General features: G+C 28.0%; 1 protein-coding gene across 2 annotated transcripts; it reads right to left on the reverse strand.

The window, feature by feature from the left end:
* Window positions 1-2,915: 2,915 nt before the first annotated feature.
* LOC129872932 (U-box domain-containing protein 5-like) lies at window positions 2,916-8,840 on the reverse strand. 2 transcript variants are annotated; one of them, XM_055947887.1, is made up of 6 exons: window positions 8,298-8,840; window positions 7,262-7,324; window positions 6,512-6,697; window positions 6,009-6,116; window positions 4,451-5,583; window positions 2,916-4,014 (listed from the first exon to the last, which is right to left on the reverse strand). In XM_055947887.1, exons 2-6 carry the CDS (start codon window positions 7,313-7,315, stop codon window positions 3,258-3,260), a joined length of 2,238 nt encoding a protein of 745 aa, XP_055803862.1. In that variant the 5' UTR covers window positions 7,316-7,324; window positions 8,298-8,840; the 3' UTR covers window positions 2,916-3,257. The 2 variants fall into 2 exon arrangements, with proteins under 2 accessions (XP_055803862.1, XP_055803863.1); XM_055947888.1 differs by having other exon boundaries at window positions 7,262-7,327.
* Between the last annotated feature and the right edge of the window lie 5,795 nt (window positions 8,841-14,635).

Here is a 14,635-nt window from a genome sequence, read left to right on the forward strand (position 1 = left end):
AAAGTTTAGGTAGCCAACCAACTGATATACTAAGATTTTCCCGTAATCGGTGTGGTATGTTTGCAAATTTTATTAACAATGATGGTGTCCATGTCTAAGTAGGAAACAATGCCAAGTCGAAAAATGGCCATAATGCTTTGCTTATTTAACTTAAAATTACTTATACGACAATGATGATCTCTTGTTTCAATCTTTCCCCAAATAGGCTATTCCATAAGACATAAGTCAAGCTTGAGGCCTTAGGGACACAGTCTAAGGATAACATGGCATATCTCTGGAATTCAACATTCTTTTAGTATAAATTAGAAGCATAAATTGATTAAAAACACAACAAAACAGAGAAATACAAGGAAATGATGTCCTTAGAACCAGGTACCGTGCTCATGGTCTCAATGACCATATTGACAAAATAAGGAGACACTTGTTTCAAATATATACCTGAACAAGAAGTTGAATTTAAATTAAATTTCTCAAAGGTCTTTCGGATCAAGCAGACTGTCAATACAAATTTTGCGCGATGCACAGAAATTTTTTCTTACTTCATCAGAGTTTGGAAGCATCCTTGAATAGGTTTCCATCTTAAATGGTTCCTTTTGTTCATTGGAGAACTCATGGTTCGATGAAACAATATTAGCACAGAGCAAGATATACAATAATAATAATAATAATAATAATAATAATAATAATAATAATAATAATAATAATAATAATAATAATAATAATAATAATAATAATAATAATAATAATAATAATAATAATAATAATAATAATAATAATAATAATAATAATAATAATAATAATAATAATAATAATAATAATAATAATAATAATAATAATAATAATAATAATAATAATAATAATAATAATAATAATAATAATAATAATAATAATAATAATAATAATAATAATAATAATAATAATAATAATAATAATAATAATAATAATAATAATAATAATAATAATAATAATAATAATAATAATAATAATAATAATAATAATAATAATAATAATAATAATAATAATAATAATAATAATAATAATAATAATAATAATAATAATAATAATAATAATAATAATAATAATAATAATAATAATAATAATAATAATAATAATAATAATAATAATAATAATAATAATAATAATAATAATAATAATAATAATAATAATAATAATAATAATAATAATAATAATAATAATAATAATAATAATAATAATAATAATAATAATAATAATAATAATAATAATAATAATAATAATAATAATAATAATAATAATAATAATAATAATAATAATAATAATAATAATAATAATAATAATAATAATAATAATAATAATAATAATAATAATAATAATAATAATAATAATAATAATAATAATAATAATAATAATAATAATAATAATAATAATAATAATAATAATAATAATAATAATAATAATAATAATAATAATAATAATAATAATAATAATAATAATAATAATAATAATAATAATAATAATAATAATAATAATAATAATAATAATAATAATAATAATAATAATAATAATAATAATAATAATAATAATAATAATAATAATAATAATAATAATAATAATAATAATAATAATAATAATAATAATAATAATAATAATAATAATAATAATAATAATAATAATAATAATAATAATAATAATAATAATAATAATAATAATAATAATAATAATAATAATAATAATAATAATAATAATAATAATAATAATAATAATAATAATAATAATAATAATAATAATAATAATAATAATAATAATAATAATAATAATAATAATAATAATAATAATAATAATAATAATAATAATAATAATAATAATAATAATAATAATAATAATAATAATAATAATAATAATAATAATAATAATAATAATAATAATAATAATAATAATAATAATAATAATAATAATAATAATAATAATAATAATAATAATAATAATAATAATAATAATAATAATAATAATAATAATAATAATAATAATAATAATAATAATAATAATAATAATAATAATAATAATAATAATAATAATAATAATAATAATAATAATAATAATAATAATAATAATAATAATAATAATAATAATAATAATAATAATAATAATAATAATAATAATAATAATAATAATAATAATAATAATAATAATAATAATAATAATAATAATAATAATAATAATAATAATAATAATAATAATAATAATAATAATAATAATAATAATAATAATAATAATAATAATAATAATAATAATAATAATAATAATAATAATAATAATAATAATAATAATAATAATAATAATAATAATAATAATAATAATAATAATAATAATAATAATAATAATAATAATAATAATAATAATAATAATAATAATAATAATAATAATAATAATAATAATAATAATAATAATAATAATAATAATAATAATAATAATAATAATAATAATAATAATAATAATAATAATAATAATAATAATAATAATAATAATAATAATAATAATAATAATAATAATAATAATAATAATAATAATAATAATAATAATAATAATAATAATAATAATAATAATAATAATAATAATAATAATAATAATAATAATAATAATAATAATAATAATAATAATAATAATAATAATAATAATAATAATAATAATAATAATAATAATAATAATAATAATAATAATAATAATAATAATAATAATAATAATAATAATAATAATAATAATAATAATAATAATAATAATAATAATAATAATAATAATAATAATAATAATTATTATTATTATTATAATAATAATAATAATAATAATAATAATTATTATTATAATAATAATAATAATAATAATAATAATATAATAAAAACTTAAAGGAAGAAACAGAGTAATTGTTAAAACTTCAGAAGAAGGAAATTAGAGGAGACAGATATTCATTTATCTTCTGTCCTAACTACAACTTTTTAATCAAAAAATGAGATCTCTTTTAAAAAGTTATCATATTTGTACATACAAAATACATACTATACACCTGAATATGTCCTGTGAAATGTTAAACCAATTAAATACAAACAAAAAATAGATACAACAACTATAATTACACCTTCTATCCCAAGCGGCTACAACAATATGAATCCTTATTGTCTATGCCACTCCATTTAAGCAGTCTCCCTAACAAAAACTAGTCTCTGAAATGATACACATCCTACCATGCAAAAATGTATCTTACTATCTTCAAACTGCATGACCTTCTATTTTATCCTTTTGGCAGCAGACGAACTGCGTTTTGAGAAAAATTTCCCAAAAATTCCTGTTCCTTTGGAACAAGATTTCTGTTGAGTTAAGTCAATGGTAGGGGTTTTAGGAATGTCAACTTCCGGTTCATAAGATTCTCCAATATCACTAAATTCCCCCTTTAGCAGTCTCAGCAACTCCAAAGCCATTGCCTTTGCTTTGTTGTTTCCATTAATAGATACAGAGACAAGTTCAGGGATGACACCTTCATCCATTACCAGTTGACAATATTGAACCCGTTGAGAGCATAAAGAAAGAAGAAAATCCACTGCATGTTCCTGGTCCTTGCGACTGTCACGCTCGAGCAGTTTCACAACTGCTGCAATGCATCCATCAGTTTCAGCTATAGCAATTCTAGCATCTTCTTTGTTGCACAAATTATGCAAAATGATGACACAAATTCTGGCGAGCGCTGTATCCTCAAGAAAAGGAACCAATTTAGGAACCAACTCTGAAGGTGCAATCAAAGAACCGATTTTGCTACTTCCTGTCATGTTACATAATATTTTGATCGCTGGTTCCTGCAATTCTCTACTGTGGGCATCAAGAATCTCCAGGAGAGTAGTTAGTGCACCAGACACGGCAATTTTAGGGTGACAGTTTTGGTGGCGGGACAACACTTCGAATATAGAAAGAGCTTCTTTAGAAACCTCCGAACCAAGCAATGAGGTCAAAAGAGCAAATGCATCATCGTTCAAGTATGGCATACTGCTTCTGAGATAAAGGAACCACACAAGGATCAGTATGTGGAACCAGAATAAGATAATAAAAAACAGAATAATGGCAAACTATTCCAAAGATAAAAGACCTCACTTTCTAGTATTTCAAAAAAGCCCAGAAGCATTAAACATTGAGGGTATCAATATATTAATTGAAATTCAAACTGGATTTTGAGTTTAAAAAATAAAAATCTCCCCAAGGGGAAGAAGTCAGACAAGTTCACATTTCATCAAAAAAAGTAACTTCTTGAAAGGGATTTCAAAATTTTGTTACATGGATTTCTCCTCAGAGATTTTGTTAGAATAATTTGTCACCACAGAAGTTGTTTGAGCAGTTACACTTTTACTAATCCGCTTAGCGGCTTAGGTGGGGGACTCGATCTATGATAAAGAATCAGACACTGAGAGAGAGAGAGAGAGAGCAGGTTTACCTGCATTCGTCTAGAACTGCTAATAATGACTGACATCCCAATAATTGAGCATCCTGATCATGACATTTATGTGCATCTTTCAAGAATCTAAAAAGATTTTGAATAAAATTGTCCGATGACATCCAGTTGCTAGCTTCACCGTTTTGTGTCAGCATATTTTTGACATTTCCAACCAAGTTGCATTGAGACTCCCAAGAAAGTGAACTGAGCCTCGTTAAACGCTCCAGTTCCATTTCATGCATGCTTTCACGAGATTGACCTTTATGAAAATTGCCACTGCATTCCGGTGACACCACACTGAAGTCATTTGAAATCTTAGCATGCCAAGGATGTGATGAAAATCCAGTATCTGAAGTTCCCAGTGATAAATTGCTGAAGTCTATATTTATAGATAGATCCATCATTGAGCTGCTCAAGCTAGCAATTGAAGTGGAAGATGATTCCCATGAGTGACCTACGGCTGCTTGTACACTGGGATCAAGAACGCTGACCCCATGTGCTGCAGTCCACTTTGATATTAGGTCCTTCATTGAGTTATTTGGGGTTGATGACAAATGGACCAATTTCCTTTTAGTTTTTGGACATGTATCATTACCTTGAGCAAACCATTTTTCAATCCAAAATCTTTCATAAGTTTGTCCAGAAGCAATGACAACGGGATCATACATTAGTCTCGATGATAAAGGACATTTGAACTCATCTGGAAGTAGAGAGCCATTGAAGATGTCTTTTTGAGCATCATTATAATTACATCTTAGACGAGATTCCACTTCATATTCGAGGGAGTCTTCATGCCGCAGAGATCCATTCTCTGTGTGCTCTGCCACAATAGATTTGCCATTTTTCTTGAGAAGATTCAGAAAGAACAATAAGATTTTCCTTTTTGCTGGATTACTCTCCCCAATTTTCTGCAGCTGTTTTTTTATGGATCTTTGCTCTATCAAAAGATCTTTTGGAGATGTGATGCGCAGGCTTCGCATAGCAATTTGAATAGCCTCAAAGACATGTTCATCCCCTGAATGTGTTGTAGATGTATACTGATGAAGTAGTTTGTTCAACACCTTCCTTGCCTCCTCTTCAGATGGGTCCAAACTGAATATCCCAGCCCTCAGGTCAGCAACCAGTTGCGATATCTGCAGCCAATAATGTCATTGAAGTGCATTGCCAGAGACATCAAACAGATAGAGAAACCAACCATGTAGAGAAAGAAGGAAAGAAAGAAAAAAGAATTCACAGTTTAAGATCTTTCTTCCTTCTTTTATTGGGAAACAAAGCTTTGAAAGAAAAAGAAAGATGAAGGAATTAAATTGGACGAGCTCACAGGATCAGGAAACAAGCAGCTCTGCCAACAGTAAATGGATAGCCTACTGTAAACTGCAGACATTGTCATTAAGTTTAACACGGCAAAGGTTTTTTTGGTTTAAAACAGCATGCACTCCAGCTTGGATGTAAAATTTAATAATCAGGACACACCAAAAATGTCTTTGCCATCAAGATGGACAGAAAAAGAAGCAAATAAACACAGATAAATCTCTCAAAAGAAAATTTTCTGACTCACCTCTGTAGCCAACATTACAGGAACCATATTCTGCACACAGCTCAAGTTTTGCTCAAGCAAGTTTCTTGATTTCATGCATCTTGAAAGTATAACATCTCCAGTTAGTGCCTGAAAATATGATGCTAATTTTTATCAAGACTAATTTTCCGTAATATGAATGAACACACTAATTATCCGAACAGGTAGATTAATAACATAAAGAAGGATTGCACTTGCAGCATTTACATTGTTAACACTTAATTGCGTAACCTGATCAAGTGTGCTGAAAGTTGGAACTATATGCATCTTCCCTCCTTCCCTATGATATATACAAATGTAATAAAAATGCACTGGAAAACCAACAAATGTTGATGATCAATGAAATGCCACCCACTAGCCAAATATCATACACTCTTTTCAACTAAGTTTCTGAAGAAAGGAATCTCCTGTTAATGGGAAATATATTTCACAAAAAAATAAAAATAGACAGAACTAGTTCTGTAAGATTGAGTCAAGATGCATACCAAGTACAGTTTACTGGATTCACTACAATGCTGAAGAATGTCCTTGGCTTTGACAAGTGCTCTGGTTAGCTGGCAAAGTACCTGTATTCCTGGGTTGCTTCCAGGACGAGCTTCTTCAATTGCTGGAAGTAACATCGAAACTCTAGTTACAAAATTAATTAGTTCCATGCACATTAGACGATGCACCTGTAATCATCATACAATAGAGGAAATATTTAGTCATAGAAATAGTTGTATAGCTAAAAATAAATAGCACAATGGTACTCGATAATGACAAGGAAACCATAAAAATTTGACAGGTACATAATCCATGAACAAAACTAAGCATTCTGCAATCTTGTAAGAACAAAATTTAAACCAGTATAATGCTGGAAATGAGGTAACCACTTTAAGTTTCGGATTTGAATTATAGCATCATTAATGAAAATTCATTCCCAGAGTTAAGTAACTCTTTTATAATTCATCAGGAGCTAGCGCTGACTCATGCAAAACTCCATTACCAGAAGCCTTCTTTTCCATTCTCTTTATATACGGCAAAAGGACTAGTGACTATTACTCTTTCTTAATGTGAAGGCACCAAGATTAAAATGATTTTGCTTTAGAGATCATGAGGTCAAATCCGGAATTTTTGAGACATCTCATTTGTGATTAGAAGAATGACTTGAGAGTAAATTGTCTTAATTAAACAAAGCGTGGAGATAATATCAGGAGCTAAAGGAGAGGACAGATGAAGAGCACAGATTTTCATACCTTAATGTCACGAGGAGATGGTATCCCAGCAACTGAAGCAGCATCACTCCCCATAAGGAAATTCTGCTAAAAAAGAGCAGAAAAACTTAATTTTTAATTTAGATTGGTATATCAACCAGTCAGCATATAACAGAGAAGAAAACAAGACAAGAGAATCCATATGAAGGACAAAATTCATCAGAAAGAGAAATATATCCAAAAAAAAAAACTATTCAGGCATACAACTAGGCAATGATTCTATATCAGCAATTCATGGCCTCATTAGCATAAATTGACAGAAAAGTTTTGTGTTTACACTCTTAAGTTTCTGAAGAACAACAACCAATCTATTTTGGAGGAGACAATGGCAGTATTCTGAATTTAGACTAAAAAGGAAAAAGAGAAAAGGACAAGAAGAAAATGTTGAGACATAATATAATTATGCAATCAAAAGTGGTGCTCACTTTAAGCATTTAGATGAAACAATTCACACAATTCAATATGGTACGAGAACTTGGCAAGAGTTCTTGGGTTCAAATCTCACCGCCACCCCAAGAGCAAAAAAATATTTCCACAGGTTTGGCTCATAAAAACAAGAATCAGGCCCACATATTAAGAAGGGACTTGTTGAGACATAGCCTAATTAAGTAAAAGAATGGATAGTCACACAATTCAAAAAGCAGATCTGTCATACAACAACAAGATGTTGAGCCATGTATCATATTCATCTTAAAGGTGCGAAAATCCACACACAAGTCCATAAAGAATGAAAATTTTACTGATAAAACCATTACATCTCAGGCTATAGAGGTTTAAATCCGCACGAATAACCAATTTCTCCTCTCTCTTCACTTACAAAATAATCAAGAAACACAAAAGACACACAGATGCATAAACCACATCTGTTTTCATTCACAAGCGTTTTAACAGAAAAACTCTAGAAACAAGGAAGTTGATATTGAAAAGGCAAATAGAAACAAAAAAATGGAGAATCTGTTTTGGTATCCATAGCACCAGCAACTAAACAAATACTAGGTAAGATGCAGAGTATCCTTACCTAATGGAGAGTAACAAAGAACTCCTCTCTGCTTAAGATGAAAACCCAAATTCTGTACAGTTCCAGATGTTTCTTTCAACTGAAAACTCTAAAGAAACTAAGGAAGCAGCAAAAAACTGAATTCCACTTTCAAAAACCTCATCAAGTTCCTAGCAAAAGTGAATCTTTTCCCAATTCTGCACAAGGAGAAATGGTCAAAAAAGGAACTTTGTCTTCTACAAAAACAAAAGAAAACCCAATTCTTTCTCCTCAAGACTGGAAAAACATCCTCATATTCGCAATTATTTTGCTTTTGATAACCCAAACATTAATTAAAGCTACCATCTTTAAACCTTTGATGAACCTTAGAAAGAGTATTAATAATATGAACGTATGATGATTATGTTGTAGAAGCAGGCGTGGAAGTTGGTGGGAAGATTTTCTTGAATGGTTTTGTAATATCACAGAGTTCAATTTTGTCAAGAGTCAACACGTAATAATAGTCTCAAACTCCAAAGAAGACCAAAAATAGCACAAAGATTCAATTTTTCACCTTTGGCTAGTCAATCAGCCCTCCACAACTACCACTGTTTTTTTATATTTTAGTACACTAACTACTAAAACTGTTCATTAAGGGATGTTTGGTTTGTAGTGATATTATATGATGAATAATAATGTGTAATTTGTCATGTGATGAATTCTACGCGAATTGGAATTGTCCAATTTATCTTTGGATATCTTATCATGTAGTATGAGTATTTTTATCGCTTATTATATTTGTAGATAATAATTTATAGATTCTCATATAAAACTTGAAAGTTCTACCTATTGGCTACTACAAAAATTATGGAATAGTATTAATAGATATTTGGACATGAATTGAGTAATATTTAAAAGTAGTATTTAAAATTAAAAATAATATTTGAAAATAGAAATTATGTTTGAACATGTATTTCATTTGAAAAAAAGGTCTAAGCTTTTTGAGGAGAAAAAATTAGCATTTGAAAAGTTGGTTTATAAAGTAACCAAGAAATCATTCTAATATTAACCAAAGTAAGTAATACTTTGAAGATATATTTTTTTTTGAAGAAAAAATATTATTTTTTTTAAAAAAAGTCCATGTCCAAACGAGCCCGTTAGTTATGCTTATGCTAGTTATGAAAATCAAACTTTGTAAAAATGATAAAAGAATTTTATATATGAAAATTAAAATTTCTTTATATTGTAACCAAACAACCCCTAATATTTTCAAGGAATATAGTAGAATAGGTCAAATTTTACGTACTTTTTATTAGTACTAACACAAGCAAAAGGGTAGAAGAAGTAAGAATTAAGTAATGGAGCAGCTAACAGGGAGTATTCTTTCAGGATAATGACACAAGTCATTTTCTAATCCCCGTCTCAAATAATTTATTTAATTTTAATTTAATACAAATTTTTTTAAAAAAATCTCATGATCTTAAATAAAAAATATGTAAAATGTATCTGAATATCATTTAATTTTATAATTTATATTATATGAAAAATTAAAATTAAATAACTAACACTTTTTAAAAGTAAATTTTTAAAAAATACGATAAACAAATTGAAACAGAATAATTATATACCTTCTTTAGCTCCTTAGGGACATCCAATAAAATTAAAATGATACTAAAAAGATTAAGGGGTTGTTGGGTTGGGAACAAGTTATCCCAAAATTAATTATTTCAGAATAAATTATCTTGAGATAAGTTATTACACTATTTATATGAGATAACTTATCCTATTACTAAGGTATAAATGATGGAATAAATAATCTCAGGATTATCTAATACCTCCAATCAAACACAGGATAAAATAGTCTTGTATTTTATTCATGAATTATTATACCTTATACCTCACGCCAAAAATAAATAGTCATGGAATAAAAAAAAATCAGAAATAAAATTTAGATATCTTGTTTGGTTTTCATGTTTGGATAAATTATCCTACCATTTATACCATATTAATAGAATAAATTGAGATAAGTTATTTATATAAATGGTGAGACAACTTATTTCAGAATATCTAATATTAGAATAATTACTACTGAATAACGTGTTTCTACCAAACGATTTCTATTAATATAAGAATGACACACAAATCGGAAAAAAAATCTTAATTAGATTCTTCCATTAGCCAATCGCCTAAGATGGTTATAAAGTTGAACTTCGTTTGCCATTCGCTGTCGTTTGAACCTGTAAAAGAGGAAATACTGATGTGACCGCTGGGCCCTCTTGATGCTTAAAAGCCCAGCCAAATAATTGCAAGGTCCATGAGGATCAATAGCCAGGCTCTTTCCAAACTGTGGGGTCCGCTACCAGCTGTATATTTTGTCTTCTTTTACGGAACCAATGAATACATGTATATTGTAAGGAAAAATTATTTAATTGAGTGCTTTTTAAAAATTAATTACTGATTTTAGTGATATTTTTTATTTATTACAATTTATATCAATACATAATAATATTATGATAAATCTACACTTGTATTAAAAGTGAATTATGTATACAATATAAATGTATTATAAGTGTTTTAAAATATATATTATGTTTGTGTAGTAAGAAACTGACATAATGTATTATAAGTCTATTAAAGTATGTGATAAATGTATTATACATCTATAAAACTTGTATTATATATGTTTTATAAATAGTTCTCTGCAATATGTATTAAATCTGTATTATAAATGTATTATAAGTGTTCAGTGAAAAAAAATAATTATTATTATAGATGGTAAATATTTTCTTAATATTGTATATTTATGTAAGTTTCCCTATATTGTATTCACTTGACAATAACCATTGTATTTGTATTTAATTAACAATAATTATTATATTTATATTCAGATGTATTAAATTTGTAATTGTATTTGTATCAATTATAAAAAACAAAACGATACAATCAACTACAAATATAAAAAAATGAAAACATACAAATGATGGTGCGAATACGAGTATAAAAATATATATGGATTGAAATAAAATACAAACCCAACCATAAAAAAATGGTGAAATTATCTTTAAAAAGGATACTTCGGCTTAAATTGACGGAATAATTTGGAAAATAAAGATACATAAAAGATCGATGAAATACAAAATAGAACTAAAAATGGCGAAAATCTAAAAAAATACATAGTTACCTGTTTCAACGGGATTCTAATGGAAGATATATTAAAGAATTTTTTGTTTTGAGAAGAAAAAAGAGAGAAAAATCTGTAATGGGAGAGAATCGAATGGAATATAGAGAGACATAGATGAATCAGAAGAGAGAGAATGGGATTGAAGAGAGAGAGTGTAGGAATATGGAGACACGGATGAATTAGAAGAGAGAGTGGGGTTGAGGAGAGAGTGTGTAGTTGTGGAGGAGGGAAAATATGATGTATTTTAAGATTATAAATTAAAATCAAATATTTTTCTATAAAAACAACATATAGTTTTTCTTTTTTGCAATATTTTTAAACTATAGCTAGTATACAGTAACACCTCAAAAATTTCTATGCCAAGACCCGAACCATTCTTTGAAGGCATATAGGCTTGAACTCATCGAATTCTAATTTTACATATGAATTAGGATCCATTCCTAAGTATTTAAAGTGTATTAGATGTGTTTTAGGGTCATAAGGAATCTCTAACACCAAGTCAAGTCTAAAGAATTTCCATCGGCTAAGTTTCTGTATGAGTTCGGAATAGGGTCAACTTCAAACGCCCATACATCCTATTATATAAGGAATTAGGTGTTTCATGACCTATCAAATTAAATTTCTTTGAGTTCTCTTTTCAACGCCACCAAATTCGCCTCATTCCGAGTTCAAAGTCAAAAGTTATGATCATTTTATCAAGGACTACCGCTGTAGCAGTTTATGGGCTTGGCGCGGCGCCAGCAGAGCGCCCGAAACTAGTTATAGTAATTTGGCCTTTGGCGTAGCGCGCCACTATCACGCCAGCAGGATTTTGAGCCCGTTTTCCAGATTTTTCTTATGAAGGGCATCTTGGACAATTACCTAATAACATATATATGAACTTGAACGCCTTTGGGGTCATTTTTGCTGTGTTTTGCCTACCCCAAACCCTAAACTTCATCCTCTTCTCTCTCAAATCATCTCCAACATATTTTTATCTCAAACTCAAGGATTCAAGTTTTCCAATTGAAGGCCTAACCTCAAGATTTCTCCAATTCCTCTGCAAGTTCCTCACTAAGATATGTGGGTTTTCATCCATGGGTTCTTCCACCCATGGAGCCCAAATATTTTCTCAACTTAGTATTTAAATTTTAAATGATGTAATCCTATGGGCTTTTACATGATGATTCCAAATACATAGATTATGGTATATTTTAAGTTTATTTACTCCTATTGATATATATGTATATTAACTCTAAATTTCAAGTGATGAGTTTTTATGGATTTTCATACTACTATTCCAAATGCATAGATTCTTGAATATTTGAAGTTTATTTACCTATATTGACTTATGTTGATTTTTATTTACATGAAATAGATGGTTTATCAAGGTTCTTATATGAAGGCTTGAAAGGTAGTTTTAAAGTGTATATGGTGGGTTGTTTTAGGATATTTCATATGATGCATTTTCATCACTCACATGCATTAAATGTGTTTGAAAGTTATACGAAATGAACCCACCTAGTATTTTTATGTTGAAATGAAGTTGAATTGAAAGTTTTGACTCCAAATGGAAGTTTATAAATCAAATACCTATGTTTAAGGGAGTTTTGTGAAATGATTGAATGATGATGAAAGGGTTTTTAGCCAAAGAAAGGATTCAATGTGAAAGGACAATTCTCAGACATTTGAATCAAATGAAATATTTTAATGAGTTATTCCACCGATGATGATTTGATGTCTAAGTTATACAATGCTTATGTTATTATAATATATAAATGTTATTCTGTGGGATTGACCTAGCACCGAATGTAGCATGTAGATGGGGACTTGACCTAAGGGGTGCTTAAGTAAAGTTTCATGTTGCATTAACTATGCGCCAAATAGGAGCCGTTGTAAGCTATTTAGGCTACTGGATCCACAATTAGCCCTTAAAGTCAAAGTTGAAGAAATGATCAAAGTTGACGGAGTTCTATCCGACAAGTAGTCTCCCCGTGCCAACGTATGGGGTTATGTTGGATTCCATGTAATAACTCGCATGGTCTTAAATGTCGGTTATGGTTATTTTTCCAGAAAATGAATATTTTAAGATTTCATATGATGATGTCTAATGCATGCATTCACTTATGCATATTGCTTACTCATGTCTCTCTTATGTTCTTCATTTCATTGCATACTCACATACTTAGTACATTCAAAGTACTAAGGCATACTTTTGCCTACATGATATCACCATGTAGGAACCGACGTCGCTCCTTGACCTCCTTCACGTGGCTAGCTCGGATTAGTTTGAAGATTGCTTGTGGTGAGTTTCCATGTTTCGGGAACAATATCCTTTTTATTCTAAGTTTATGTTATAAAGAACATTAAGACTTTTATTATGGCATTTCTTGAAATTTATTTTGACGGTGAGCCAGGGACATGTCTTTTCCCCCGCCAAGTTTTTAATGTAGAAGGTATGGTTGGACATAGAAAAAGATGTTATGTTGTCTTTGACTCTTATTAAATGTGAAGCCCCTTAGTCCCTACATCCCTTTTGTTTTCCATTTGATTTGTTTATCATTACTAATGAAATCCTTAATGAATGCTAAGAGTCTTGGGTGAGGTACATCCGGGTGTCATATTCGTCGTGTCACGTCTAGGTCCTAGGCTTGGATCGTGACATATACATAAATAATAGGGTTGTTTATCGGGCAGATTGAACGGATAATTTCACTTAACGGTTTGGTATATTGGATATTGGTTGTTTTTTTTAATCCGCTAGTCAACCTATAAGATATCGGTTAGTTCGGTAACGGATTAATAATTATCGGACGATTATCGGGCAGTATATCGCTAACCTCTAGTTACTTTTTACGGTACATTTTTTTCGATGAACGCACCCAACAAAAGAGATGACTTCTTTTCACTATTTTAAATGCGGTGAGCAAGGGTATCTTTACGGCTTTATCTCTTTTAAACTTTAGTTTTTTTTTGAGTTTGCTGACTTGCTCTCAATTCTTGAAGGCAAAATATATAATTATAGAAAAGTAAATAAGTTTTTCTAGCTTTACGGCTTTAGTCTTTCGGAGTTACGACTATCAAAGAAAAAATATATAATTACTCTTACATATTATGATAAAATATTAAAGGAGTCTAATATACCTAAAATAAAAGTGTTAGTATGGTAATTCTTAACGGGTTAACGATTTATCCGATAAAAAAATTTAATAATCCGTCT

Source organism: Solanum dulcamara, chromosome 11, assembly GCF_947179165.1.
Source record: "Solanum dulcamara chromosome 11, daSolDulc1.2, whole genome shotgun sequence".
NCBI classification, from domain to species: Eukaryota; Viridiplantae; Streptophyta; class Magnoliopsida; order Solanales; family Solanaceae; genus Solanum; species Solanum dulcamara.